A 24725-nucleotide genomic window follows, 5' to 3' on the forward strand; every position below is an offset into this window, starting at 1 on the left:
AAATATCTGGAGTCACCCTGTACTCTCACTTATCAGAGAGAGAGATGGGAGTGGAGCAAGCTTTTAAATCACAACTCGAGAGAAACCTAAAATGGCAGGTATGGTTGATGCTGAGACAATTGTGACTCTCCTCTGAGGTACCCACGCCTGGGTAAGTCTAGTTTGCTGCTGTTCTACCTTGGGGAGCACATACCAAACTTGGCTATGTCTTTCTTTCTGGGTGCATGTATAGTTAGGAGAACTAACCTTCATTCATAAAATATCTTTAGTAAAATCTCAAACTCTGCTGCATACTAACCAGTCCTGAATTCCTTTCTGGGTCAAAGCCATGAATCTGGGCCTGGCCTGAGTTGAAGTCCCTCAGAAATTATGGGAACTTCTCAGGCTGTTTTCCCCCCTCACAGGATGACTTGGAAAAATCTAAGAACCTGTTTGCCTATCCCAGTCATTTTGAAATCTCAACCATTAATGTCTTGTTCCTTCTAGTTTCCAACTTAATGTGCTTGGCTGTCAGAAAGGGAAGAATTTATGTGGTTTCTGTACATAAAACTGTATGCCAATGCAAGCATTTTCTTTGGCTCCACACAAGAGAAAATTAAATATAAATTACTCCCTTAGTACAAATGCATTCACCATGTTCTGGGGATTGCCTGGGATTGCACAATCTCTTGTTATTTTGTTTGCTGTGACTACCACCAGGTAAAAACAGAATAACTCTATAGGGAATAGGACTCAAAGACTAACCATCCAGTTCAGGTTTCAGTTAGGGGTTTGCCCACTCCAGTATTTAGCACCTTAACCAAAAAAATGGGCTATATACGGTCATAAAAGGTGGTATCTTATCACACAGTGGGGGTTTGGTGTGTGTCGTCACAGTTCTGAGCAGTGGAGTACCCACAAAGCATTTAAGAGGTGGGACTCTCGGGGTACCAAGGAAAGCCAAGTCAGCTGGACTATAACATGGGGGAGGGGCTGACAAGCAGGCCCCTGAGGTAAGACTTGTCGTTCGACTGGCTGCCAGAACCGCAGCTCTGTGCACAAGCAAGAGGAATGAGTGCCCTCTAAGAAGGGCAGTAGAAGTAGTTTGTGATTCAGTTAAATCTCAGGCCAGCATGTATCCAGCAGGCCATACAGCTATTCACAAGAACTGAATTCAGACCAACAGCAGGGAGTCACAGCCATGTACCTACAGGCTGGGATTCCTCCAGGGGAGGGGGGGGGTCGTCTACTCATGGAATTCCTGTCTTCCTCACCTTCTAAGTATTCCAGTCCCAGTCAGCCTTCCATTCCACAGAAATACCTTGTGGTAGTCGTTGTCCTTATCTTACTGTACTTTGAGGCTCTTGGCTATTGATCAATGCAGTGCCCCAAGGACCTGCATCTTTTTTTACTGTTTTCCTTCTAAACTCCACTTCTGAATACTGGTAATTACTAGGACTTCGGTTGGACTAGATTTTATCTCTTCCCCTTTCTTTAAGTAAGTTTGCCCACTGTCATTTATTTTCCTTACAACTATATGGCCAAATCTTGATCTCCAGGCCTTTCCTTGTATCTCTCCGCCTGATGCCTCCCACTTGACAGCATCATTAGCTTAATTTCCAGAGAAGAACTTTGGAAATTCTACACAAAGCCACGCCTTTCTTGTTAACGAATGGCCACACCATTATTTACCACGTGTAGAGGCATAGCCAGACCCTCTCTTGAATCAACATCGGCCTATGTTCATCATCAAACTGTCTCCCAAGTCTTGACTTCATGCCACGTCTTCAGGGCCACACTGCTATCCTTTCACACCTAGATAAGCATGGCCGCCTGCTGAGCATCTGCTCTGCTTCTACCCCTCCCCACTGACAACCCCCCCCCCCCATCTGGCTTTCACACAGCAGCCAGATCTCTTTTTCAGTGTGGAAAATCAGGTCAGAATACGTCCCTCTGGTGCTTTCTACTTACACTTAGAAGGATGTATGTGGACTCTGCTCTATGATGTCCTTCCAACCCTCTGCTGGTTCTTCAGCTTAAATATCACCTCTCGGACCACCATCAACAGTGGACAAATGGCCCCAAGTTACAACATCACAGCATTTTGCCTTTTCCTTAATGTTATTCACTGCCAGCTAGAAGTACCATGGCTTGGCCAGATCCCTTCACTCTTTTTGTCCACCATCTTACTCTCTTAACTGCTTGCATTTAGACTATCCAGGCAACAGATAAGAGCTATCTCTAAGTCCTTTTCCAGGATAAAGTCAGTTCTCACAACAGCCTTCGACATCAGCATTACTATTGTGCTCACTGTACAAATGCGAAATCCGAGGCACAGTCAGGACACTTACTTGCCCACAGCCAGGTGCTGCAGCCCTACTGGCTGGCGTTCACACCCTGAGATCTTCCAGCAGGGCCTGGGTGCTTAGGGCTGAAGAGTCCTGTGACTCATGAAGGGGATAAGTAGAATGTGCAATAAACAAGGACTCTGGTTGAGAGAGCACAGGCCTGTGGGGCCAGGCTTCTGTGTCCCCGGAGAACAAGATTCTATAGCTGTTCTGTCTGAGTTTAGCTGGAGTTCCCAGGAGTTATAGCAGAAGGAGAATGGCAGCCAGGGCTTTGGCCCAGATTCTCTGAGGAACGTGCTTTTCACATTCAAGACATGAACTTGGCACGGCACTGCCCTGGGCACACTGCTCCTCTATCCATGACTGCCATGTACCAGGGTGCTCCTCACCACTCTACCTCTATGCTGTTTCAGGTGAGGCTGCCAACTTTGGGTTTTTGAAACACTGGACAATGACAAAGGAAATCTCAAGGACTCAAGGAACACCTACTTCAAACCCCTTGGTAGGGCGTCAGCCTTTACCTCCCCTCTAGACACCCCAGCTTTGGACCTCAGCAATTTATTTCCATGAAAATGAACCCACAGGCTCACTTGGTATTTCATTAACATCCTGCAGATCCATGTTGCGTTTACAGAATGTTTGGGCACCGCTCCTAGTGCTTGATTGCTACTATAAATCAGCTGAATGCGAAGAATCAGCTGGTGGGAGGTTTTTTTAAAAAAAGCATCTTTTGAAGTAATGGTCCTACTAACAAAATGATGAAAATGCTGCTGCTGTTGGCTCAGGGGAGCTTCTGTTGGAAAGCTCCGCACCCAGCTTGGCCACTTTTCTCTTCATCCATCCCTCTCTGTCCGTGGCTTAGAACAGTACGCATGCCCAGCTATTGAAACACATGATGTCATTTTCTCCCTCTTGGCCAAGATTCCACAGGTGTGCTGATGACTTTGCAACTGAGACACACCGAATTTTCAGAGTCTTGCTAACAGCGAAGTGCTCCAAGGACCCTGATGGGCACTTGGTACCACTGAGGGCTCTGGGAAGAAACACGGGGTGATGACGGAGTGATACAAGTCTCCAGAGGTTGAGTAGGATTCTAAACTGGGGTGAGAAGCACTTGAAACACGAGCTAGGTTACTTGAGATTGAGTGATGACCTTGACTGCTGTGGCTCATCACCTTGCCCTGGTGATGTAACACTGTCACTGTACCTTCGTCAGAAGTGACCACTAAGGTATCTTGGTGATAGGACACATGATGAGAAGGACAAATGGCTCATCATGGACACTTGAGTTTTGAGTCACTGAGGCAGGGGCAATTGGTAAGAAAGCAAAGCATGTGGAGGAGAATGAAAGAGATTTTAAGGGAAGACACAGTATGACTTTCAAGTTGTGACGGTAGAGCATTAGGAGAGAAGTTGTGAGTGGGAGTGTGGCTGTGAATATTTTGTTACTATGGGGGTATTCAGCTGTCTAAGATTAGGACCTGTGTTCAGTCAGCCCCTACATGCTGCCTGCAGCAGCCAGTGGAGCAGCCACAGGAGGCCATAGTGTGTGTGCATTCCTTGCTTCCCAGTGTGGAGGAAGAACATCTTTCTGTCTTTGAATTAATATAACCTCATCAGTATAGGGTGTGACTCACAAGTCTGAACTGAGTAAGTTTGCCTCCCAACAGCACTTAACTTGCCCCCAGGTTTGACAGACAGATGTATGATCATAGGAGATCAGAGGTTCCCATCTTCCCAAACCAGTACATATGGCAGAGGTAGAGTCTTCAGAATGAAACACAGGAGTGGGTCAGCACACCTCTGATGGGTGATGTCATTCTGTATGCTGTGAAAATGTGTTGCTCTCATTGGTGGATACATAAAGCTGTTCAGCCAATGGTGAGGCAGAATAAGGTTAGGCAGGACATTCTAACTGGAGAGATAAGAGAGAGAAAAAAAAAGAGCACACAGGAGACACTGCTAGCCACCACCAGAAGAAGCAAGATGTGAAGGTACCGGTAAGCCATGAGCCATGTGGCAAAGTATAGATTTATAGAAATGGGTTAATTTAAGATGTAAGAGATAGCTAGAGAGAAGCCTGAGGCATTAGGCCATACAGTTCATAATTAATATAAGCCTCTGTGTGTTCATTGGGTCTGAGTAGCTGCAGGATCGCAGGGCCACAGGAGCTGGGCAGGACCAGGAAAACATTCAGCTACACACCTCTGTACAAAACTGACTCTGCCTTTTTGTGTGCAGTGAGGCTCTCTCTTACAAAGGCACATAGCATTTCCCCAGTCTTACTGGGAGACCTTGGAGATCACTCAACTTTGCTGTACCAGTCCTGCTCTCAATCATATGGGGCACCTGCTTCAGCTCCCATGACTGTGATGGAGATGAAGCAGGTTACTCTGCTCAGCTGTGCTCAGGTCTAGAAGGCAGCTTCAACACATCTACATGCAGGAAGCCATCCCTGAAAATTCCCTTCTTGTGGCTTCCATTTTCCAATTCATTTGGTAGAAAGATAACTCTGCCAAATTTTACTAGGGCCTGCTGGATCCTAGTAAGAGAGGGATTTCAGACAGAGACATGTTTATAGTTCACAGTAAAAGTAAAGTCACTCTGATTAGAAAGCATCTCTCCTGTACATGCCTAGCCATCCAGAAGCAATACAGCACAGCAGATGTTCACAGAAACAGAGGGCACAAAACCAGACCAGATGGGAGTCATATAAGAAACATGAGACTGACTATGGGGCAGGAAAGATGGCTCAGAGGTTAAGAGCACTGGCTGCTCTTCCAGAGGTCCTGAGTTCAATTTCAGCAACCACATGGTGGCTCAAAACCATCTGTAATGAGATCTGATGCCCACTTCTGGCCTGCAGGGACACATGCAGGTAAAATAAACAAACAGACATACAAACAAATAAATAATAAAATAAAAAGAAATGTGGGGCTGCACTAAGTGGTTGTTTTATACCTCGAAAGATGATAAAAAGACATGCCAAGAGGCTCAGTGGTGGAGGCCTAACAGAAATCAAAGCTGGGTGGGAACAGGGCAGTAAGACATGGAGTAGCTGGTGTTAGATACCAATCTTGGAATGGCTGGCTGTCCCAAAGAAGAGGCTGTTAATACTCTAATCCGCCCCCTTGAAATCCTGCCCCTTGGCACTGCCCTGTGTCCTGACGTAAAAGCCTCTTTTTAGGGAAACACTCCACCCCTTCCCTCTCTTCTGCTTTCCTCTCAGGAGGTACGCCACACTCTCTAGCCCCTCTCTCTTCTTCCCTCTCCTTTCTGTCTTTTCCTATCTTTCTCTTTGTCCCTCATCATAATAAACCGTTTCTGCGGGGATGCAGCCTCTGGGTTGTGAATGTCCACCCGCCACCGCCCACACCATGCAGCATGTCAGCATGGTCCCCTGCACAAGTGGGATACCCTGGCCCAGCCAGCTGGGGGATCCCATGTGTGCATAATTCCTAACAGGGACCAGTGCTTTTCCTGCCACACTTACCCCCATTGTTCTGCTCTGCAGAGGGCATGGCCCACAGTGCTCTTCTCCCACAAAAGTGGACTCCAGAAAACACTGGCAATACAGGCCCCTGACCTATGCTGCTCAGCCTGCTACTGACCAGATGGACACCTTCTGAAAAGGTGTGTGTTTCCATTCCACTTTTAAAATTAGAAACATCCCCTAACCTCAGTCTTCCAGGGTCTGGACTATTCTCCCTCATGAGATGATGACTCTCATTTCAAAGCTGTATTTACGGTCTAATTATGTTATTTTCTTTTATCCCTGGCTCCTCTGGTTCTTTCTTGGCTCCGTCTATCTGGCTCTTGATTAGAAATCCATGCTAACCAACTTAAGGCTGGTTATTGGAAATCCATCGTGACGAAGGATAAATGAAATCTCGTTATGTTTAGTCAGCACAACGTGCATCCTCCTGGTGCCAGCAAAAGCCTCTGGGGCTTGGGGAATTTAAAAAATGTACGAGCCCAGTTTACAGATACTATCTATAAGACTCCCACCCTGGCCCCAGAGAGTGGATTTCCACCCTAGTCTCTGGCACAAGGAAGTTATTGCATTTGTTCAGGCATTCTCCCAAGCTGTGCTGGTCTTCTGCCCCAGGCAGAGTAATCACAAAGTAGCAACATCCCAAGAGGTATTTGCAAAGTAAATGCAGGGCCATTCCAACTTGGAAAGAAAGGCTGAGAGACTGAGCAAACCAGGAAGGTAGAAAAGGACCCATAAGGCCAATTTCAGTCAACTGGGAGTCCATAGTAGAAAACACACAGGAGGATCAGTGTGGGATCAAGTTAGCTGAGAGTACACTGTCATGACTTCCCACATCAAATCCCTAGAAGTAATAGGGAAGCTTTTTGTAAAACTCCCGAAGCTTTTTAAAAAGGAACTTTTTAAAAGGAACTAATGTTCCTGTGTACCAGAAGCCAGGAATGACCAGGAAACATGAAAGGCAGACAATTTTCTTCTTCTTAAAAGAGGAAACCTCAACTGAAAATGCACAGAAGAGCCCCTGTTTCAGAAAGGAGAGCCAGAGGGATCCGAATCAAATCAAACTGCCAGCTGTCTCAACAAGGCAGGGTCAGATGGGGTCATCTAGGCTGACTCACAGTGACTGTCAGCCAGCAGGGACAAACAGCCCAGCAGATCAACTGTCATACTTGGTAGACAACATCTCACAAAACCCCAGGGACGCATGCTGAGAGGGAGACATGGAACTCACAATCCAATCATGATGCTTAGAAATGCAAGCGTACTAGCTGGGCAGTGGTGGTGCACGCTTTTAATCCCAGCACTTGGAGGCAGAGGCAGATGGATCTCTGAGTTCGAGGCCAGCCTGATTTACAAAGTGAGTTCCAGGACAACCAGGGTTATACAGAGAAGCCCTGTTTTGAAAAACAAAACAAAACAAACAAACAAAAAGAAAGAAATACAAGTCCACAAACCAGAAACAGCAAGTAGAAGTTTGGGCAAAGCTCAATTGCAAGGGTACAGGCAGCTAGGGACAAAATGAAATTGAAGAATAAGTATAATAAATGCTCTCATAGAGATACAAGAGAACATCGCTTCATTTAAAAAGAGGATTTCAGCACCAAAATTAATAAACATGAGGCAGATTGTCACAGTAGCTACAACTAAAGACTGAGTGAGCTGCAAACCCCTGCTGACAGTTCAATCTCCATGAAACGCTACAGTGTATTTCACATGTCATACACTGGCACAGGGTGCAACAGATGCCCGCAGCTACAGAAAACTTGAATCTGGTTGGTTTGGTCTTGGGAAGTAATATAGGTATAAAATGCATACCATACTGAAGTGATATTTTGAGTATAGTGAGTTAAGTAAGAAATTTTTTAATTGACTTTCATGTGAGTACTAGTAAACGTGAAATTACTTCTCTCTGGACAGACTTTCCCTGGGCTCCAAAGCAATGGGGTGACAGGAAGTGTGAGAAGTTAGGCTGTGGAAGACAGGTCAAAATGCATCAGCATCTCTTTCTGTTTAGAAAAGAAGAAGAAGTAGAACATGGGAGAAGAAATACTGTAACATTGGAGGAAAATTCCACGAACTGAGTAAAGACAGGCCTTCCATTGGCAAGGGCTACTGATGCTGAAGAATGCAGTCCCACTAAAGATGTCTTGAAAGGGGAGGGTACCTGTTTGCAGTATCACCATTTGCCTAATCTAGAAGGGTCTAGTCAATGTGGCAACCTGCAAACCAGGAAGGAGAGATTTTCTTACTTGCAAATGGAATGACTGTCTATATGCCAAAACCCAGCACTCGCTTTTCAGAATGGCAGGTTTTCCCATTTCTAGCCTGTAAAGTTGGGGCACAAGGAAAACATACAAGCGCCGCCTTCTCTCCAGGCAAACAAGTATGATCCCGGAAGAGCTGGAATGAGCAGCTGTGTGAGTGTGGACAAGAAGCCCTCCGAGCCGAAAGGAGCAGCATGGGGGCACGAGGGTCGCTTACCGTCGGATGGCGCTGGCGAACTCTGTGGCCAGCTCACTGTCACTGTTTGTCCTTACTTCAGCCAAAGCCGGGGAGGCAGCATCAGCACACTCCTGAGGAGGGCAAGCGTATTCCTTGTCAGATGTGGAGCAGGGCCCAGGAGCACCTCAACAACCATCCCCGCTCTGGGGCACAGGATAGCAGTGCCATGCCTCCGGGACCCTTGGGCCAGCTGACGGAAAGCCAGGCAGCAAATCTGGTGATTGTCTCCTCTGTTCCCAGATTTATCATTACCTTCATGTGTTGCCCTGACTAAGGAGAACCCCGAGGAACACTTTCTACACTGGCACTGGTCTAAGCCTGTCACACACCACTACTCCCATGTCACTAGGAAGGACCCTCCCAGGCAGCTCGACTATACTATCTACTGTGGTCCTCATTCACCGTGGAAGGAACCAAGGCACTGGGGCTACCTTGCCCAGTTACTAGCTAGAAGCTAGCAGATCCAGACCTCAAAGCCAGGCCCTCTGGCTCTGTGTGAGTCTCTTCGGGAAGCAAATATACACAACTGTCCTTGCTGACGCATCCCACTCTTTTGAGAGAAAGCTCGCTTTCTCTAAATGGGGAGCTTTGCTGTGTTCCATGTAATCACAAAACTCAGGTTGAGGAAGAGAAAAACAAGTCCCCCTCTCTGCCATGCAGCAGCCTCACATGGGGACCTTGTGTCATGTTTTACAGATGAGGAATGTAAGGCCAGAACTCTTGAAGTGACATGCAAGCAGTAGCCATGTATAAACAAGAAAACTCTTATCTCTGCAGATATGCTGAGCAGCAGGTATATTACAAAATGAGGTGGCTGGAGCTAGAGGCTATGGGCCAGGGACAGATACTGATGAGGTTGTGTTTCAGGCCTGAGAATAAAAAGCTTGTGATCTGTGACAGTGCATAGACTGTAAATAGAGAGTTATAGCATGATGGAATGACCCACACACACACTAAAGTCCAGATGGTAGGAGACGCGCCTCCCCCTTAGCCTATTCTAAAAGACAATGTGTCCCGGTGCCATTCACCTGGGCTGCACCTCTCCAAATAACTGCCCCCAGCGACCCAAGACTGACTGTGAATTCTAGAAGCAATTTCGCTTTTCATGCATACATGAGCCTACAGCGCCTCTTTAAATATGATAATGTCTGTTACATACAGATAAGAGCAGCAGAAAACCTCATGCAATGTGCATAGGAACTAGGAGCTGTATAAGCTGTCATAAGCTGGAGAAAAGCTTTTAAAATAGGCAGGATCACTTACTCTCCAGAACAGGAGTGGATGCTATAGGTTCATCTGTGACCTGCCACCCGGCTATATCCAGCCCATGGACTCGTAATGGTTTGTCAGTACGAAGAAAAGAGTTCAAAGAAGAATAGCTTGCCAGAAACAAATGATAGAAGACAGGGCCTGCATCCTCATGCAAGCTGCGTGAAGTTTTTGCAGTTCTTGTATGTAGGCAACACTGGTTTCCCTCAGGCAGCTGCAGCTGGTTTGATGGACAAATGTAGCTGAAAGTTTTCCTGTCCTGCCCGGGCCCTGCTGTCAGGATGACTCTCTCTCACCTGCTGGTCCCGCAGCCGCTCAGACCCAAGTAAACACACAGTGGCTTAATAGTATTTAAAACTGCTTGGCCATTAGCTCAGGCTTACCACTGACTAGCTCCAGAATTGTCTGCCTGCCCTGCTCACCAGAAGTTTGGCTCTTTTCTCTGCCCTGGTGGCCTCATCTCCAGCAAATAACACCAATGGCCTAGACTCCAGGCCCTAGATGAAGACTTCACTGAAATAGTAAACAGAGCCAATATCTGAGAGTAGTTCTTACTCTACTGAATTCTACCCACTGGAAGCAATGGGTACCTCTGTAACTTAGCTTCTTACGGAGACGTTTTTAAAAGCCAGCTGGCCTTTCCTGTCAGAGAAATGTCTGTGTGTTAAAGCCACTCTGCAGAGCACAGTGCTTCTCAGTCAAAATAAATACCAAGAACTGTGAGGAAATGTTCGGTTCGTGGGCCTTTGGCAAGAACCTGCTGAGTTCATTCTACCACACCCTAAGAACATATCCTAGACAGACACTGGGGCTCTGTTGAAGGCCCTATCCCAAACTGACCAACAAGCTTATAAGGTCATGCAAAGATTCTGAAGGTGAATGCAACAGGAAAATGCCATCTTCTTAAACCCTGGGTACGATTACATGGAACCCCACCACATGGCCCCTGCCAGAGTGCTGCTAAGTTTGGCATAGCAGCTTCCAGATCCTGAGCTGTGCCAACCCACCCCAACCCCATCCGAGCCCTTCCCTGACTCCCCACTGTCCCAGGAATAACACTGCAAGCTGAGCCTTCCAGCCAATGCATTGATTCCCTTTCTGCTTGGTCTCCAAGCCCTGCCTTGCTGGAGGCCTTGCTAACCTCTACTCAACCCACTTCAAACGACTAGCCACTCCCTACTGGGTCATTTCTTCAGGGAACCTCTTGTCAAGCTCCTGATATCTAGGTCCTGACCATGGCCTCACAGGGCACTGGCAGCTGAAACTTGCATCTGGGACACCCTGTAACTACTGTGAACACGTCTGTCCACAGCCCCACGCATACATTCCTAGACGACAGCAGTTCACCTTGGTCCTGGCGTACTGTGGCTATCTAATCAAAGCCTGCAAGAGAATGAGGCATCAGGGCCTCAGGACTCCTGGCTGAGCAGAGTGCCACACTGCGAGCATCGTGGGCTCATCTGCAGAATGAGGTGGGGATGCTGACGCTGCCAGCTGTTTGTGCAGCGTGCTTCAGATTTCTTAGCTATTTAGGAAGCAACAATCCCTTCCTTCCTCCCCTTCTTCCTTCCTAAGTACACAGCTTTGCTGGAGACGCCCTGCAGTACCTACCACCGCACACGGTGAGAAACCCTTAATGTGATCAGCCAGTCAGCATATGCTTGCAAGTCCTGGATCTGAGCACACGGTGTCAGGAGAAGCTTGGTATTAGGAATATTAAATATGATGTGCTGAACATGCAGTTCCCCCCGAGTGAGTGAGGGATAGAATTCATTAGGGTCGGAAGCATTTTGTTGTCTTTCTTTCCAGTGCAGATGTGGAAGAGAAATACAAAATGACAGAATGAGCTTGCATATTAATTAGCAAAGGCCCCTGGGGCGTGGGACAGGGGCTGATGTGAATATGAGTTTGTGAATGTTATGACTAGAAGCCTGGTCTCTGTTCATATCGACTTTGCAATCCAAGGCTTCCCTTCCCACTCTTCCTGCTTCCTAAGGCACTGAGAGCAGGGGTGGCGGAGGAGGCAGGAAGTGGCCCGTTAGCCAGGTGTGGGTTAAGCCCTCCGCTGTTTTTAGTAGCGAGACCTCACACTTCTGTGGAACCAACCTTATTTTCCTCACCCAAATGCAGACTAAGGGCAATAAGCACAGACGACAGCACTCAAATACCGGCATCTCAACCCAGTGACGGCTGTCGTGAGGAACAGGTAGTTGAGACTATGGCACAGGCCACGCCTCTGATAAGACTGTGTGACGTGGGAAAACGTCCAAACTTTGATATAATGTGAGGTGTTGCTTTTTAATGAGGATTTGGTTTCTTTACAATATCTTAGGACCTCTTGTGCCTGTGAAAATGAGGAAACTGAGGCAACAGCATGAAAGATGGCCCAAGGTAAAGGCAGAAGGTAAGGCCTGCCCTTGAGGGCACCACCCACCCACCCATCCACCGACACACCCACCCCATCCTAGCTTTACCTTGCCAGGCTTCTCTTTGCCACTGCTGCTGGTGGAGCTCAGAGACCGCATCCTCTGCTCCTTCTGCTCCTCCACCTCGGACTTGAGGTGCTCGATGTGCACCAGGTAGGCCTGCTCCTGGGCTTCCCTGGTGCTCAGCTTCAGCTCCAGGGCCTTCTTCTCTTTCTCCAACAGGTACAGCTGTGCCTTCAGCTCGGCCATCTCTTCCTGTGGAACAAGGCACACGAAGCCAATGAGAAGCTGCTTCCACTGGATGCCCAAAGGGCTGCCACGCCGAATGGGTGCAGAGGAAGACCTGGCTATAAGTCACAGGTACGCAGTCCAGACGTCACTTCAAAGCTGGGGACGAACTGTCTCCACACGCCTGTCTGAAGAGCTGATAGGTAGACCAGCCAAGTGCTTTGTTATCCTGTGGACTAGAATTTCTACATGGGTAGAAATCACAGGCAATCAGACTTCCCTTTGGTGTGAGGAAAAACCTTTGAAGATGATCTAGGACCCCAATGGGCACACTTGCCTTGGTGGAAACCTGTTCTCCGGCATGCAAAGGCTAAGGTGCATCTACCTAGGGCTGTCAAGGAAATATCCATACAAAGAAGTCTGACTGGGCTCCTTCCAATTCCCATTTCACTCCCATGTCACACTTGTCACTCCGCAGCTGAGCCAGGAAGGCCGAGGAATGCTAATTATACTACTAGCATCTACTTCAGAGGGGCCAAATGAAATCAGCAGGAGCAGCCATCGCCCACTGGAAACTGCACATCAGATAAGGCCCTTTTGCTTCCTCAATGCTGGGAATTGAACCTAAGGGCTGTGTCATGTGCATACTGAGCCGCCCCACAGATAGATAACTTCTGAAAATCTCCTAAAAGGCTTAACTGGTGGTTTTCTGTGAAGTAAGATGCGAACCCAAAATAGGACAGTGCCGACCTGGACCAGGAGCCAGAAAACAATGGCAACCATCAGTCTTCCTTGGGCACACAGCACTGTTTAAAGAGTTCACAGAAAGTAAATCATTTAACCTTCTGAAAGTAAGGAAGAGTTGAAGGGTATCCACCAAGGCTTGTCCTCCTTGGGGGCACACACATTAGCCACTGTGCGCAGTGACCTCTCAGAACAGGCCAAACCTGCTTTACTTTGGTGATCAGACACAGCCAGAACGGAAGGGGTTTTCCGATGGGAAGCCGTCTCATCTTTTGCTATCTGGAGGAGGATTCCGAAGGCTATGGCGACTGTGTATCCTGAACTCATGTGATGGTCACTCTCAGAACACACACACAAAAGCAAGCTGACAGGAAGGAACGGAGAAGGTACAAGTGCCAGAAATACCAGCCTAAGTCTGCACTTGGGACTCACAAGGCGGCTTGAGACAACAGACTGCTGCTCTGAAGTTCCTGACACCTGTGGTTCTCAGGTCCACGAAAGAGCGGGCCTTGGCCTCTGTGAGGCAGGCAGCCATGTGGATACCACCTATGTGAGCAAAGACTCTTGAAGTCCTGCCTGAATAAAAGACTAGGGAACTGCTTTCTGGAGGTGTGGCAAGGGAACTTGTCATCTCTCGGGCTATGGGTGAGAAGAGAAATTAAGCTCTTTTGAAAAATCAAAATTCAAGCTTGTATATGGATAGTACAAGAATCCCCATGCCAAAAAAAAAATATTAAAAATGAATACCTGATCTTTGCAATCCACAGGTCACAAGGGATCAGGACAGCCAGAGTCCTGAGCTGTGAGACCCCCCAGAGACCATGGAGACATGTTCTCCAAGGAAGACATGTATATTCTATCCCCAGTGGAGATGGAAATGAGTCACTCTGAGGATGCATGGTTAGCATATGCTTTTTTGTGTTTGTTTGTTTTTTGAGACAGGGTTTCTCTGTGTAATAGTCCTGGAACTCTCTTTGTAGACCAGGCTGGCCTCGAGCTCACAGAGATCCTCCTGCCTCTCCCTCCCCAGTGCTGGTATTAAAGGTGTGCTCTATGGCCACAGCCACCACCACCAGCTTGGTTAGCATATGCGATGGCAGTGAATCAGCATTTATGGGAGCAAAAATAAAAGAATGTGAAAAACTAGAAAGCAAGTATTTCCAACGATTAAAGGGGTGAAGAATAGGATCCTAACAAAAAGACAGGACGTGCAGAAAGAAGAGTGGGTTATAAAAGGAATCGAGTAGATCATCCAGAGAGGAGTAGTGTTCACTCGAGAGCATGTATATGCTGGAACAAACTGGTGAATTCCAGCACAGTCCCCTGGCGAGGGAATGAGTGGTTCAGCGCACACTGGTGAACACATCAGAGAAAAGGAGACGGGGCTGGCGGTCAGTTTTCCAGAAGCACCAGAGGAAAACCAAGCCAGAACACGGACAGTCACTGCTCTGGGTCCGGAGGTCCCTGTGACAGGCAGGCTCTTCCAGCCTTTCACCACTTCAACATCTTCAAAAACTGTCCAAGATGAGTGCAGTTTATTTCAAGTGGCAAAGGCAATATTAGAGCATTAACACACACACACACACACACACACACACACACACACACACACACACACACACACACGTCTTTCCTTGGCCAGATTAGCAGTAAATCTGTCACACCACATATTGGCTGAACTATAAAAAGGAAATGCTTAGTCTTTGGATAAAAGAAAACATGATGTTTGGAGTAAAAAAAAAAATAGAAGAAGCAGCTAATGGCTCATGTCACATAGTCTAAGAGTCTGCAGAAGAAGTTCCTGGCTGCGACAAAGTCACTATGATTGTGTACTCAGGGCCAAGCTCACAGGCAGTCCTGAGAACCCAGCCAGGGGAATGTGAGCACTCTGAGCTGAGTGGCTGGATGAAGAGCCAAGCAGGGGGATAGAGGTTACTACCAAGGAGGGATGCCTGGGTTCCCACATCTCTTCCTGCTGCCCTGCCTCTTTCCAGATTCAAACACCAGCATCTTAGAGAGGCGAGGAACAGGGCCTGGCAGCACAATCCAGAGCAGACTGAGGACCTGCACCAGTTGCTCCAATCAACCTCCCCGCTGCTGGGACTCGGTTGAGATGCAGGGTACCCTGAGCAAAAGGGATGGCAGCATAACTATTTGCCAAAGAAGGACAATGGCTTCCCTTTCTCTAGAAATGCTGGCAAGTAGCTCAGCCCATGGGTGAAGAGCCCAAGATCTTGGCAGGACACTGGCCAGAACTGTTCTGCCAACTCTGATTGGGGGGCACGAATTCTAAACAGACTTAGAGCCCCTAATGCCCCAGGGTGACAGGAAACCAAAGCTTTTTGCCAATTACTAAGCTGGCTTTGCCATGGCCTCCTCCTGTTCCAGCTCCCACCAGCGTGGGTGATCCAACAAGGACTTCTACCACTACTGAGATCAGGGTTCACCATTAGACAAGGGCTGCAGGTCTAACTTAACCCTTGACAGGCAGTAGTACTGAGCTGGGGCACTCCACAGCATCCTCTGGAGTTCAACTGCCTTTCCAATAAAGTCCAGCCCACAGGACTTCTACACAAATGAAAGCCAACCTTCTCCACAGAGACCGGCTATCGTCCGGACAGAGGTAATTACTAACTGAACTCTGCTGGCGGCCGTGCTCTCGGGGCCCTGTGAGGTATCCCTCTAGGTGGGCCCAACACACGGAACCTGCAGCATACCTTCATGGCCATCAGCTCCTGCATCAGCACGGCATTCTCCAGGTCCAGCCGCTGGCTGTCGCCCCTTGGCTTGACGTCATAGCTGAGCGGATCGATGTGGATGCTCTCCAGTTCCAGCATGGTCAGCTTGACGGCAGCTCTGTCGTTCTTGAGCTGCTGGATATAATCCTTCAGCCTCTGCTCATCTTCTTTAGTGAACTCCGTGTCACAGCTGCTGGCTGTAGAGCTGGTGGTGCTGAGGGACAAAGAGAAACCCCACGTTTCCAAGTCGTCACCACTAGACCTTGTCTCCTCTCCCCACCATTATGGTGGTGGCAGTCGTAAAAGAGAAACACACACACACACAATAAATAGATAATAAACAAATGACTAAATGGATACTGAAAGTACATTTTCGATCATGATGTAGACTCTAAAAATGAATTCTGAGATATTCCCCCTGAAATAAAGACGTATGTATACAAAGCTGTTTCCTATAATAATGTGATATAAGGTAAAGTTTAGCATATGATGGAATGCATCAAAGAGAGCCAACAATGTGAGCAACTTCTAGGATGGGAAGCTCCTGGGGGACGTGCCTTTACTACCTTTGTCCCTTGGGACAGGACAGAGCCACTGGGAGGTGACTTGGACAAGATGAGCCTGGCCATCAGACTGAATACCTCTCAGGCACTGGGAAGGGAATTTACTATGCTATCTAGTTTGGCTACAGTACTCAGGTACTTTAAAAAAAAACCCATCTAGCTGATACTATGAAGGTCTATTTTAGATGCTAGACAGTTATGTTGGTGGAGAAGAGTAGTCACCATCTATGGATAGGCCTCATTTAGTCCATTGAAGGCCCGGAGAGGAAGAAATTCTGCCTCCAGACAGCCCTGGACAAAGGATTCAACAAAAGTTCTTCCTTTGGGGCCGAAGCATAACCTGAATATCCAGACACCACAGCCTCTATATTTAATTTCCTAAAAATCATTTTCTGCATGTGTGTGTCTGGACATACGACTGCTGTATAAGGCACACATGTAGCCACATGTACATAGGTAGTCATAGCTTTGTGCATCTCCTGTTGGCTCTTTCCCTTTGCTGGATCTCATGCTGGAGTGCCACACTCACTTGTGACCCAAGCATCTTATATACTGTAGATGTCATGGTTCCTGGCTGCATCATAACATCAATGCTTTGTAAAGTTGTGATGATGATAAAACAAAGTGAAATGTAAGGTACTTAAATCAGTATACTGTAAGCATTTGATAAACATAGCTGTTATTTATTTCAGAAATATCAGGGTACTTCTCATAGGGCACCCTTCTAGGCCCTGGAAAAAACCCTACCTTTATGGAACTCATATTCTAACAGCAGAGATAAGCAACTGGCATTATGTAATATAGCTGACATGACACACACTGTGATAAAAAGTGAAATGAGAGACTTGGGAAATCCAAAGTGGGGATAGGTTTACTTTGCAATAGCAAAGGGAAAGGCCTACATGATAAGGTAACAACCCACTAGACCTAAAGGAGGCAGGAACAAGAGCCCTGTGGATATTTGGAGGGACGCTGCTCAGGGCTGAGCACGTAGAAAACACAAACCTCCCAAACAGCAAGCTTGGCCAGCAAGGAGGAGTTATGGCCCGTGCAGAATCAACCAGCTGAGAGCAACAGGAGAACAGGCCAGCGGGTGTGCAGAGGGCGACCAGGTGTCATAACACCAAGGGTTTGTAAGGACAGTATCTTCTCTGGGACTGGAATGGGTATTACTTTGGGTGCTTGTGAGTGGAGGCCAGATTTACATGTCCAGATCTCTCTGGTCTGTCTCTATGCTGAGGAAAGATGTAAGGAGGCAAGGGAAAAGGCAGAGAGGTCCCTGGAGGGGGCCACTCCAAAAATTCGGGGGGAGATGCCAGTAGCTTGGAGTAAGTGTGAGGAGAAAGCATGGGCAGGGGGAGATTAAAAACAAGGGGTCATCATGTGTGATACGTTTTAGAAATGAGAAAGAAGACCACCTCCTAGCCAGAAGCCTCAGCGCTACCTCTACAAACCCTAACCACCCCTAACAACCATGCATGCTGCTGAAGGAATCAGGACAGAGCTGGGCAGACCTGCCACATGGGGTACGTTAGAGCAAGTCCCACAGAACCAGAGGGACCCACCATGCACCTGTCTGCAAACAGTCCAGGGGGAGGCACGCCACACACACTGACCCCTTCGGGTAGGGCGCACCTCCTTGCGCTCAGCAGTGACAAAGGGACAGAAGGCTAGTGTTCCCCAGGTGGAGGAGCCCAGGGGACAGCATTGTTCGCCAGGCATTCCACAGGGCGGAGTGTGGAGATGGCTTCCAGGGGCCCTGAGTTTCCACAAGGAGCCAAGAGGAACAATGGGGCTTCTCTCTGCCAGACAGCTGGGAGGAGACCTCAACCTCAGCAGCGAACTCTCTCCCCACGACACCGCCTTAACGCAGGTACAAGCCATTCCGTTCATTAAGAAGTATTTACCAAACCAAATACAGAGAATCACCGACATCTCTGTACCACTCACATGACACCAGGCAACCTTGTTAATTTTTATTCCAGATAGAAATTGCAAAATTAAAGGAATTCAAAGCTAGGTAGGGCTCGCTCGCTTTTCTGTCCCAACTAAAGAGTATGGAAGAATTTCTACCCGGTGGGCCTAATCTACCCCACCAGCTCTCAGGTAGCCTCTGAGGTAGTCGCTTCGGTCTCTCCTAGGCTTGCTTTAGGGTGGCACTCCCTTCCCCAACACCCACAGTGTCAAGACTTCTGGGAGTGGGGAAGAAATAACAATAATCTGTTCCTTAAGGCGGACTCCATGCTGTGCCTGCCACCAGGACAGCAATGGATGGAAACTTAGCAGACAACCAACTGGCTGTCCTCACTTTTTCCTAGGGGTGGGGCTGCTATGTACTGAACTGCTCCGGTGGATGCCCGTGACTGCTGGCAGGGCCTCTGAAGCCGGTCACACCTGCACAGCCTTCTTTTGGCACACCCCAGCCTCATGGCCCAGAGGGAATTGCCTAACTCCTCTGGCTGCAGTCAACAGAAACTCTGGCGGCTCCTACCTCCCAGAGGGGGGGGGAAGGACCAGCTGGTGGTGTCCACCCCGTGTGCATTCTAGGGGAGGAGCAGGATAAGGGACACTTCCCTGGCAGCTGAGTAAAGAGGTCCACCACCAGCCTCAGTGTCCCCTAGAGTCTAGAAACCTGCCCTCATGCAGAAAAGCTGCAACGGAGGAGACAAGAAGTCAGTTCTCAAAGGCCTCAGAGACTACCTAGACCCATCTGGAAGAACATTAGTGGGCAGGGAGTATTGGGTTCCTTTGCCTGCTGGGACCTGGAGTTGGTCACTGGCCAGAAAGGACAGTTTTGGTTTCTACTGTCTTTGCTATACATGAATAAAAAAAAAAAAGCACAGATATCCCGGCCCACAGATCTTACCCTACTGGAGGCTAAGCGTTTTCACTGATCTTACACGGGGAAAGCTGAATTCCAAGGCAAGCACCACAGCCCAGGCCCCATCAGCCTAGCTCTCCTCTCTCCCTTCTAGGATACCAGCGGGGAGCAGATCAGGCGAAGGTAATTACAATTCTGCTTCATGCCCTTAATGTTCCACAGCCCAATTTGATTATGATGATGGGAAAAGGAGGAGAAGCCACGGGCCCTTCCTCTGGCCTCCCGGGGGCTGCTGCTGGCTGCCGGGCGGGCGAGGGCTAAGCCATCCATTACCTCTCCCGGCTTGGAATGCAGGATGAGCTCAGCTGTCAAGGGGAATAAATCACTCTCGACAGGCAGCCGGATCCCTCCTCTCCAGAGCCTGGAGGTGCTCTGGGAGCAGGATGGAAGGAAAGCCTGCAGAGGAAGAGCCCGGGCATACTCAGCTATCCATGTTTGTGGTTCGCCCTGGTTTTCTGAGGAGCCAGACAAGGGCCATAGGTTTCTTTTGGTGATCCTCTGCTCTGATGGAGCTCCAAAGATAGCTTAGTCTGCAACAGCTAATTACCAGAACATTCTGCTGGAAACTCACTGCTCAAGCTGCCAGCCACAGTCCAGGAGAGGTGCATGACTGCCAGGCTCAAAAAGGAAAACAAATCCCTGCGCTCTGCTTACCCACAAACCCCTGCCCTCTGCCTACCCACAAACCCCTGCTCTCTGCCTACCCACAAACCCCTGCTCTCTGCCTACCCACAAACCCCTGCTCTCTGCCTACCCACAAACCCCTGCCCTCTGCCTACCCTGTCTGCTTTCTGACACACCATTCAAACTATCTCTAGATGCCACATGCCATGTCTTCCGTTCCTCTGCACCAGGTGCCATCTCTGACTTCCGGATGACCCATCCAGGAGACTAAAAGAACCAGGGCCCACCCAGGTAGGTTTTTCTTATGGCACTAACGAAGCAGTTGGCGTCAAACAGACATGCAGGCTGTCTGCAGATTTTCCGTCATCCAGGGAAGGTTGCTGTAACAGGAGGAAAATGCAGCCAGCACGGAGCCACAAAGGCGGGACCCAGGGCCTGGTGTGGGTGACTGCTCACCTGTATGACTTGCCACTCAGAAGTATGACAGCCCTCTGCCTTAAGCTGGCATTTATCTCATGCATATAGGGCCCGGGAGCCTTTCAATCAGGGCCCCTCTTAAGCTGTTTATGTATTTCTGTCCTTTGCAACCCCAAATCTTAATTTATAAAGCCCCAGTGATATGATGGAATTCTATCCCAAAGTATTACCCAGTGTCCTGGTGGGGATTCTAGCATGGAGAACTGTCACATCAGGTAGTGTGCATGTTGTAATGCTTAGGACTTAGTTGTTGATTTTTAAAAAATGTGTGGGTTTGACTGGTTCCTAAAGTTAAGTCTTAAGAAGGAAAAAAAAAAGTACAGAAAGCATTTCATATTGCTACTGTAGTCACATGAATGGAGAAGGAAAGTGACGAGGACTGGATGAGCATGTCTCAGCTGGGTGCTGGCACTCACTAGCAAGCATCAATCCCCTGCACTTCGAACACTCTCTCCTGATACCTGGGGGAAGGGCCTCTCTGTTTTCATAAGATGGCACTATTACAGCCAGGCCTGGGTGACTCTCGTTCCTTGCTGCTTGCTGCTGGGGGTGGCAGAGACCTGGCCTAACTGGGTAGTGGTTCCAGGACAACACCTTTGCATCAGACAGTGTTCCACTGGTCTAATCCACTCTGCCCCATGAAACTTCATCTTCAATGGGACTGGTAGAGCGGGTGCGGGCCAGGTCCTTCTGGTGCTCCATTGCCCTCCACTGCAATTTGGGCATCGTGCCCCAGATAGCATGGCTAGCCAGCCAGCATCCTAGGTTCCCAAGGCAGGAGGAGGCTTCACAGCAAGGCTGAATCACCCTTCACAGATTGCACACCCCCTGTGTCCATTTTATACTGAAACAAAAGAGCCTCCATTCCAATTTCTAGGAGGGCACACTTGCTATGGCTTTGTGTGCTTTCATGGATTTGGATCAGCGAGTACACCTCCACAGACTGAGCAAAAAGCACAGTGCTCGTCACAAAGGGGAGGCGGCTTGCTCATACCTAGCTCTACTCGCTGACACTCCAGTCCATTTGCCTGTGCTGTGGTTTGTTGATAAAGCTATGGAGGCCACCAGCATTGCCTGGCTACTCCATCCATTAAGACGACCCTGCTTTCCGATAGATCTGTAGCCGTGACTTTAAAATGTGAAAGGTTTTCTTTCTGCTTTCATGCTGGGGTCCCACCAAGGGCGTCAGCTGAGAGGTGACTATCATTCGGATCCTTTTTGCTGGCTAACTAACCCTCTGCTGCTCCTTCCTAAAGCCATTAACCCTCTTGTCCTCGGGAGCTGTCAGGTGCCTCTGGGGAGCTGGCCTGAGCATGTCTCTCCTGAGACCTTAGGTGGCACTGGCTGACACCCTGACTGCACATCTCGCCTGGTGGCCAAAGTGGGAGGACAGTGGTGTACTGAACCACACAAAGGCCCTGGCTCAGAAAGCTCCATTTTCCTAGGACACTGTTTGAGCCAGAATTCTAAGGCGTATAAATAAAATTACTAAGAATATTGTGACCCGATGGTTAGGAACATTGTATGAACCTATGTTTATCATAAACCAATCCAACTGTGTCTGTTTTGTGATTATGGAGAGCCACGTGAATGCCCTGTGTGTTCTCCGGTACAGCTTCTGAACTGCTCTGACAGGGGTCGGAGGGGAAAGGACAATTTAGTGGAATCAGAGTTAAAAACCTGTGTTGAGGGAAGATCCATTTGAGACGAAAATTTGTTAAAGAACCCCCGTTTCCCCCGCCGCATGCATGTGTGGGTATGCATGTGTGTGTGTATGTATGTGGGTGTCTTCTCCTGAGCACTAGGATTCTAGGCAGGCATCATGCTTGCTCAGCGTCTATGTGGGTGCTGGGACTTGAACCCTGGGTCCTCACCCTTGCGCAGCAAGTGCCTGACCCACTGAGCCCTAGAGGGCCAGTCTTTAGTGAGCTCATTTTCGAAAGCAGAGTCTGTGTCTGAATGTCTCTCAACCTATAGAAATACAAGATGAACCATTAAATTTCTCAAGAAAATGTTCTAGCAATCAAGCTTACCTTTACTTCAGATATCTCCTGCAACAAACATTCAAGGTCAGTTCTCCACTAATAGAAGGCTAGGGAACTGTCCTCACTTCTGACCTACTCCAGAGTTGTCTCTGACTCAGATGGAAACAGCAGAATTATGTGAAGGAAGGGGAGAGGTGTGCAGACAATTAAGCAAGATATTTCCCTTTCACCCAACTCCTAACATTCATTAATTCAACAGAAGACTCACTGATAAGCTGAACACTGAATATCTACTTAAACATAGAAACTATAGATTATAAATACCTGCAAACAGCATGGAAAAGGACACAGGCTTCTGTTTTTAAACAGAAGAATATGGTTTTAAGGGGAAAATTATAATCTATGTGCTGCCAAATAAGACAATTGCTGCTTAAGCTTGGAAGAAATAAGCCCCTGTGTTTGTAGGCAAGTGGCCAAGTATGCTGTGACTGTACTTCCTCCTGGGACATGGGGTCCAGTCTATGGGTATGGATACATTGAGGTGAGTGGTTGTTCCCTCCAGTGGGAGAGGGGAGTATCCAATTGCGTTTAGGCATCAGGAAAACATCAGTACTTTTGCTTTGGCCTTGGACAGCCCATTGATCCTGATGTACCTCTCGTCGCTTGCATGCACGCAGACTTGTATCGTACAGTGACAGTAGAGTGGTACCCTACTCTAATGTGGGGAGTAGGAGGAGCACCATGAGTGTTGCCGAAGTGCTAGATTTCCTGCTCAGCAGGCATTTGCTCTTACACAAGTCACTTACACATCTCAAAGCCAAGGTGTTCTCATCTGTGAAAATGGCGTGAGTCACCCTTGGCTTTCCCTAGCTGGAAGTCCAGTAAGAACCTATCAACTGCATTCTGGTCTAAAAACTGGCATGTAAGGGGAGGAGGTGCATTACAGCCGGTAGAGCTTTGGTGACAAGAAATGATCAAAATAAAAGCTACCAGGGGCTTCATTCCGGTGCCCTGGCCCCATCCAGAAAGAGCCACCTGCACCAGTGACAGTGCTTAGAGTCTCCGCTGCTCTCTTCTTCATTGCTCCTAAGAGCCCACTTATTCATAGATGGTAAACTCGACCTCAGGTTCACGATCAAGTGCCTGCCTAGGAGGTGCTATAAATGCATCCATCATCACTTGATAAAAGAGATGAGAGCACAGCCTCTTGCCATAGCGGAGCTTTTGAAGGACAGGGCCACGAGACAGAGAGTGGATTCTGAAACTAGCGCAAGGGAGGCTGGGTCTGTAGCAGTGAGCATTGGCTTGTTTGTGCTCTAACAAATAAAGCTTGCCTGGAGATCAGAGTGAGGAGCTAGCCACGAGAGGCCAGGCAGTGGTGACACACATCTTGAATCTCATGCCTTTGATTCCAGTACTTGGGAGGCACAGGCCTTCAATCCCAGCACTTGGGAGGAAGTAACAGGAAGTGATATGGCTGGGCAGAGAGAGGAAGTGATAAGGTGGGGACAGGAGCAGCCCTTTCTGTCTGAGGATTCCTAGAGGTAAGAAGTCTCTCTAGTGACTGGCTGCTCTGCTTCTCTCATCTCTCATCAATCACCCTGATATCTGACTCTGGGTTTTTATTATTAAGACCAATTAGAATTCGTGCTATATTAGCCATTCCAGGAAATGGAGAATAATAAAGAAACAGTACAGGGAAAAGAACACCAGACAGAGAATAGGCTCATTTCTATCTCTATTGTTCACAACATGCCCATGCACATTCTACATTTACACATTCTACAGCCCTGTCTCTCCTGGACTGTCCTTTCCACATAGGCATACCAAGGTCACACTGCAGCCCCTCTTCAGAGCTCTGTCTCCGTGGATAGAACAGGGTGTGAGCACGAAGCCATATCCAAGCTGTACAGTCCCCTAGAGTGGGCCAGTGAGAAGGCCACCATGGGCAGAGGAGTCCCAGGGCAGAGCACCGTGTCGTACCTGGTGTGGCTGTTGGAGGACAGGCTCTCCCAGGGCTGTACACCACAGCCAGCCACAGCAAAGGCTCCCCCGCAGCTGCCGTCCAGCTTCATAAGCAGGGCTTTAGCGGCATTCTCGGCGGCCTTCCGGCAGTCGTGAGCCCGCTTGAGCATCTGAGTGACATTCTCATCCCCTGGCTGGTCTCCTACATCACAGAGAAGCCGATGGGTTAATGGGCGCAGGTAGGAGTCAGGAAAGCCCAGGCTCTGCTTCTGTAATTGATTCTCGGTTACTGAGGATGTGATGAGTAGGAGGACTGAGGAGGCCTGTGCTCTGGGCTAGTGGGGTAACTGAGAAGGGGTGGGAAGGCGTTCTTCTGTGTGGGTACCATAATCCTCATGGACAGTATGATCTCCACCATCGGCGTCGAGTCCTAACATGTTAACTTTCCACATTTCTAGGTTGCTGGCATCTCTTCCCACTCAGGCACATGTCTCTGGTGTGGT

The 24725-nt window shown here is 48.4% G+C and overlaps 1 protein-coding gene across 1 annotated transcript in view; it reads right to left on the reverse strand.

Annotated features, from left to right (window-relative positions):
- Window positions 1-24725, reverse strand: part of Mcc (MCC regulator of WNT signaling pathway) — a 96402-nt gene that overhangs the window by 10256 nt on the left and 61421 nt on the right. Inside the window, exons 10-13 of the mRNA XM_028881750.2 lie at window positions 24241-24424; window positions 15707-15941; window positions 12066-12272; window positions 8302-8393 (exon numbers count right to left, since the gene is read on the reverse strand). Of these exons, the coding sequence (XP_028737583.1) occupies window positions 8302-8393; window positions 12066-12272; window positions 15707-15941; window positions 24241-24424 (718 nt within the window). The remainder of the gene's footprint in view (window positions 1-8301; window positions 8394-12065; window positions 12273-15706; window positions 15942-24240; window positions 24425-24725) is intronic.

This window comes from Peromyscus leucopus, chromosome 19, assembly GCF_004664715.2.
Source record: "Peromyscus leucopus breed LL Stock chromosome 19, UCI_PerLeu_2.1, whole genome shotgun sequence".
Classification (NCBI taxonomy): Eukaryota; Metazoa; Chordata; class Mammalia; order Rodentia; family Cricetidae; genus Peromyscus; species Peromyscus leucopus.